At 30.9% G+C, this 6,238-nt stretch overlaps 1 protein-coding gene across 1 annotated transcript; it reads left to right on the plus strand.

The window, feature by feature from the left end:
• Positions 1 to 2,631: 2,631 nt before the first annotated feature.
• LOC115717434 (uncharacterized) lies at positions 2,632 to 5,948 on the plus strand. Its single transcript, XM_030646421.2, has 5 exons — positions 2,632 to 3,057; positions 4,255 to 4,555; positions 4,774 to 4,932; positions 5,110 to 5,405; positions 5,504 to 5,948. Exons 1-5 carry the CDS (start codon positions 2,854 to 2,856, stop codon positions 5,708 to 5,710), a joined length of 1,167 nt encoding a protein of 388 aa, XP_030502281.1. The 5' UTR covers positions 2,632 to 2,853; the 3' UTR covers positions 5,711 to 5,948.
• The last annotated feature ends 290 nt before the right edge of the window (positions 5,949 to 6,238 follow it).

The raw sequence follows: 6,238 nt of genomic DNA on the forward strand, positions 1-6,238 counted from the left end.
TGCAACTAGTGCTGCAACCACTTTAGAAACTCAAACCGTAAATTTTTAAAAAAAAAATTAAAAAAAATAGTATATGAGATAATTTTCCATTAATTTGAGTAAAAAGTAAATGGGATAAGTTGAAAATTATTTTTTTTTTATTATACATTAACTAAATATAATTACAAAATAATTTTAATTCTTTTTTATAATTAAAATATTAAATATAACTTCACATCATTTATCAAAATTAGTCTCTAGTAGATATAATGGAAATATGATATATAAAATTGAGTATAAATTAATCAATAATAAAAGAAAAGAAAAAATAAAAATAAAAAATAAAAAATGAATATGGAGTGTAAATTTTTCAAAATAATTTATAAAGTCCAATAAATACCAAAGTAAGATGCCTCCACATAGAGTTCCCCCTAATAGGAATGCTCAAAAATATATAACCCATTTTAAAGAGAATAACATTATGAATACACTATGCATTAACACGTATATAAAAAGACATGATATGGTTTTTCACAATTAAAATTACATTCATTTTACTTCTAATTATATTGATTATATATGCATACACTTTTTGTCTTTTAATTGTTTTGGTTAATTAATTAATATATACGAAACAAAAAGTATCAAAACCATGCAAGAGAATGTTATATAGCATAGGTAGTACTTATTATTGACTACGTAATATTATTCTACACCTCTTTGTTCTTTTCTTCTTTTGATTTTTTGTGTTGTTTATTATTTTATGTTATATGTTTGTTCATTAGTAGATGATATTTTGTTCATCTATACCTATCTATAGTATACTACTTTATAGAATATAAACATATCTTTTTTATATATGTTTATGTTTTTTTAATTATGCCTATATAAAATCACACACAAAGACTATAGTTTATTTGGTTTTATCGTTTATTTGGGATGCGTTTTCTCGTGCTAGTTTTTGTCTATAGTTTTTACTTATAGTTTTTCATTGTGGTGTTTTTTGGTTTGTTATATTTTCAGGTAGTATCTCTTTATTACAAGTGGAGACCTTGGCCCTCTTAGTTAGACTTAATTGGGCTATTTCATGTGAAATCTAAATTAAAGAGATTTTTTCTGATTCTTTGTCTCTAGTCACAGCTATAAACAAAGGAATGGTCTTTTTCAACGAGCTGGGTGTGCTACTTGAGGATGTCATAGCTTTATTGTCTAAACTCCCGGGAGCAGTTTTGTCCCATGTGGCTCGAGATGCGAATTCTGCAGCACATGGTTTGGCAAAACATGCTCTTCGGTTAGACAATGAGCTATTTTGGTTCGAGGAGGTGCCGCCGCCGATTGTGAATTGCTGCCTTGTTAATCATGTGTGATTTAGATCACCGCGTCAAAAAAAAAAAATCACACACAAAGACTCATAGACATAATGAAAGTTCTCATTCATGAAAATGAGTATTTCTATTAATAGTCCATAACTAATAAATTATAAATAGAAAAATGAGTAGTTCATGATTTTTTTAAGTGATTGCAGTCCCCAAGCAATGTAGACATCACAAAATTTATATCAATTATTAGAACATAATAAAGAATAAATTATATTATAGTAATGATAGATCTTGAAACTTAGTAATGGTGTGATGTAACCAGAGTTTGATATTTGCTTTTATAGCATTGCTAATAGACATTAGTGGTGCCTAGCAATTCTGTATATATCGTCTTGCGATTAGCTAACGATACTCCTTAAAAGTTATTACATCAAACTATATAGGACTCGATATTTAATTAAACCAATAGCGATAATAACACATAGAAAGGTGTTAGACACCACTAATACTTTTTTAGCATTTTTCTTGCTTTTACTACACAAATGATTTCTTAAATGGGCTATTAATATCACACAAGCCCAATAAAGACTCCTAGATTGGGATTAGTTAATAAACTATAATTGTTTTAATTGTTGTGGTAATCACCCAAAAACTTTTTTTTTTCTATAGAAATTACTTTAGCTAAGAATTCACTGAGTCATGCTTAATTCATAATGTAAAATAATAGATATTATAAGATTTTTTTTAATTATGCCACTTTAACATTTATAGTCTGCAAAAGTATGAGAATTACATTTTCCCCCCAAATTTTAGGAGAAAATTTTAAAAGACAAATAACAACTAAAACATAATTAATAGTACAGTAAGTTATGACTTTTCTTTTTAAAAAAATAAAATATAGTAAAGTTATTACTTAAAACATTTTTGTATAAAATATGAGAAATTAAAACCCACAATTTAAGAATTGTATTAAAAGCCATAAAATCTATACTATAGTAAACATTTTTATAATATGAAAAAGCTAATAATTTAAAAAATATATATGAAAAAGCTAATAATAGAGTAAACATTTTTATAAATTTATATTCAAAAAACCTTATTTTCATTAAAAAAAAAAGAATATACTTTTTATAGTAAAACGAAAAAATGGTATAAATCTGTAATTGTAATTAGGTTAAGTGTTAAGTTAATGTTGAGCCCAGTAGATTTCGAAGCCCATTTTGGCCCACATACTAGTTACTCAAAGGTCGGTTCATTGAATTTCCACATTAGTCCCCATTCAAAAACATACATAACTTTCATAAAAGGGCTCTTCTGTAATTTCAGTTGAAATTCAAGATTTTTTTTTTTAATTTTTTTTTTAAACCAACAAAGAAAACCCTTTCATCTCTTCTTCTCTTCTAAGCTTTCTCTCTCAAAATATCCCTCTGAAAATCCTCAGCAAAAAAGTGATAATTTTCAGAGTGCTATACATATAATTCTATATATATATATAGTTGTATTCATATATATATATATTGACGGAGGAGAGAAGCATATAATATATATAATCAAAATGAGGGGTTCATCATCATCAGATACGAAGTTTTTACAGGAACTGATTTTGTACGCGGCAAGCGCTGCTTTAAGTTGCTTGGTCTTGTTCGCGGGGCTCCGACAACTCGACCCCAACCGTGAGGCGGCAAAGAAAGCTTTGGAGCACAAGAAGGAGATTGCTAAACGATTGGGTCGTCCTCTTATTCAGACGAATTCTTACGAGGTAATAATGGGGTTTCGGTTTTGAACAACTTCTATGTCATAATTATTATATGGGTTTGTGTTTGTTTACTTCTTTGAAGTGTTATTGATTGTTGAAATTATCAAATTTAGTATTTTGTGGTGGTTGAGTTACCATTTTGGGTTATTTTTTTTTTCTTCATTATTTATTTATTTGGGAGTGGAGTATTTGAAAACTGAAATTGGATTCTTGGTCCTTATCCAAACATGATTTAGTCCAAATTCCAGGTGTTTAATTTAATATGTTATTGGTACAATTGAATAGAACAAATTTCAAAATTAGTGATTCTACTTGAAAACATTAGACCTGTAGTTCTCTAGTTTAGTTCTATCAAGAGTAATGTAATATTAGTAAGTAGAGACAAATTAGTGGAAAATTTAACTAATGCAGACTATGGAGAAAAGTGATTGAACATTCTACCGTTATTTCCCACATAAGATGTTTTATATTTGAGCATTGCTATTAGACACCAGCGGTGCCTAACACCATTTAGACTTGTTGCCTTGCGATTGATTAGCCATACCCTCTAAATGTTATCATATGAAATTATATAGGATCTAATACTTAATTGCACCAATAGCGATATTGACACGTAGGAAGGTGCTAGGCACCACGGGTACCTTTTAGCATTCCTCTTTATGTTTTGGTGAGAAATAATGCTGTCTAAATTTCAGTTATTTTTTTATTATTAATTTATTTATTGGAATTTGAGTGTTTAAGAAGTGTATTTGGATTCTTGCTTCTGTTGGGTTTGTAATTCTAGTTTCATAGCTCATGAAACAAAAGCACTATCCATTATTCATCCAAATTCAACTTCTTTGTTATATTATTGGCTCTATGTACTTATGAACAAGTCCCTACATCAACTGTAGTGACTCTGCCTTAATATTAGACCTTTTGTTTTCTAGTTAACTACTTTTCTCTAACTTTTCTTCTAGAGTAAAGTATTTTTTTTTTTCGAAAAATAGAGAAATGTAATGTTAATACAGACAAATAAGTAGATATTTTAACTAATGCTGTTGGTTCATAGAGTTTGAGAAAAGTGCTTGAACATTCTACCACACTTTTCCACATAAGATTTTTCATGTATTGGTTGGTGCAGTAATTGGAGAAGTAATGCCACAAAAATTTGTAGTTATTGTTATGCCAAATTTTCAGTTTTGTTTCTATCATTAACAGGATGTTATAGCCTGTGATGTCATTAACCCGGATCACATTGATGTGGAATTTGACTCTATTGGAGGTTTAGAATCAATCAAAGAAGCTTTGTATGAATTGGTGATTCTTCCGTTGCGTAGGCCTGATCTGTTTTCCCATGGAAAGCTTCTGGGTCCACAGAAAGGAGTGTTGTTGTATGGACCGCCTGGTACTGGAAAGACTATGCTTGCAAAAGCCATTGCGAGAGAGTCTGGAGCAGTATTCATTAACGTGAGGATATCAAATCTTATGAGTAAATGGTTCGGTGATGCTCAAAAGCTTGGTGAGTGGTAATCATATCGGCAACTTAAAACAAATATATGACTAACAATCACTATATGAATAATTGTTAACATCACTAGGTGTCATTAGTACCACAATTAAGGAGTATTAGGCTTGTTAGCATGATAGCGCTAAGCGGAAGAAAATTTACTTCTTTTACTCTCTTTTCTCATGAAATTATGTTTTGGTTTTGATTTTGATTCATATGTGGCTTTGCAGTTGCTGCTGTGTTTAGCTTGGCTTATAAACTTCAGCCTGCCATCATATTCATTGACGAAGTTGACAGTTTTTTGGGTCAGCGCCGTACTACTGATCATGAAGCCTTAACGAACATGAAGACTGAGTTCATGGCCCTATGGGATGGGTTTACAACAGATCGTAAGTGTTTTCGGCTTTGTTATGTATTGATTGATTCATTTATTCATAAATGTGTATGTATTCTATGCAATTGAATGTTTTTCTTTATATAGTGATGATGTCTTTGATGTTTTTATGTGAAGATATTTTGTCAAAGGTCTCATCTTTAAATGTTGCATTTTATTCCTTTTATTGTAGAGAATGCTCGAGTTATGGTTCTCGCTGCAACTAATCGTCCATCAGAACTTGATGAAGCAATACTCCGACGTCTTCCCCAGGCTTTTGAAATTGGAATACCTGATCAAAGGGAGAGAGCCGAGATACTCAAAGTAATTCTTAAGGGTGAGAGTGTTGAAGACGACATTGACTACGACTATTTAGCCAGTTTGTGTGAGGGTTACACGGGATCTGATCTTCTTGAACTATGCAAAAAAGCTGCATATTTACCTATTAGAGATCTACTAAATGAAGAGAAAAAAGGAAAACGGGCATCTGTAAGTTTATTATTCGTTGTTTTGTTTATCTGTTTTGCCTTTTTTCTTCATGGATCAAATGCGAAACTTACTGCCATGTTTTTGCATCATATTTTCAGGCACCAAGACAACTATTGCAGAGAGATTTGGAGACGGTTTTCGCTACATCAAGAAAGACAAAGGCTGCTGCGAACGAGTACACCGGATTGAGAAACGGGGATACTAATAGTGATTATCCGGTTCAAGTGGCATTAAGCGAGCTTTCCAAGCTGGTGGTTTCACATGTCTTGAACCTTCAACAACCAGACAACACCCAAGACCCATAAAATTCCAAGCTCCAACCATTACTACAGCTTCTTTGGTTGACTTATTTTGACATTTGTTATGGTTATAACTGTAGTAGCTTTGATTAGTTAGCCATATTGTTTCAAACTTTTAATACACCTTTATATTATACATTAATTTATATATATGTATTCATAAGGTGTTGAATGTCATTGTCTTGTATTCTTTGAAGATTTGTTCAAAATTTCACCATTTTGATAGTTCTCCTTCTGGTCCCCACACTATTGTTTTTCTTTTCCAAGATTAGTATTAATGGGGTTCTGCATGGATTTTGTTAGTTCACATCACATGGTCAGCAATTTGCAGCAACACTGCAAATCATCAATGATTAATAACATCTAAGAAATAGCTGGCAAAGGACCATTTGATTGAGGCTTTCTTTTCTTCTAGAGAAACGTTAAAGGCACTATTTCTATTTAAAGGTGTTCTAATTCAATATAGTATTGCTATTGGGTCCAAGTGGTGTTCAGTATCTTCTATTCTTCTATACGTGACGTTTTATGATTGTC

Source organism: Cannabis sativa, unplaced genomic scaffold (genome assembly GCF_029168945.1).
Source record: "Cannabis sativa cultivar Pink pepper isolate KNU-18-1 unplaced genomic scaffold, ASM2916894v1 Contig2, whole genome shotgun sequence".
Taxonomy (NCBI): domain Eukaryota; kingdom Viridiplantae; phylum Streptophyta; class Magnoliopsida; order Rosales; family Cannabaceae; genus Cannabis; species Cannabis sativa.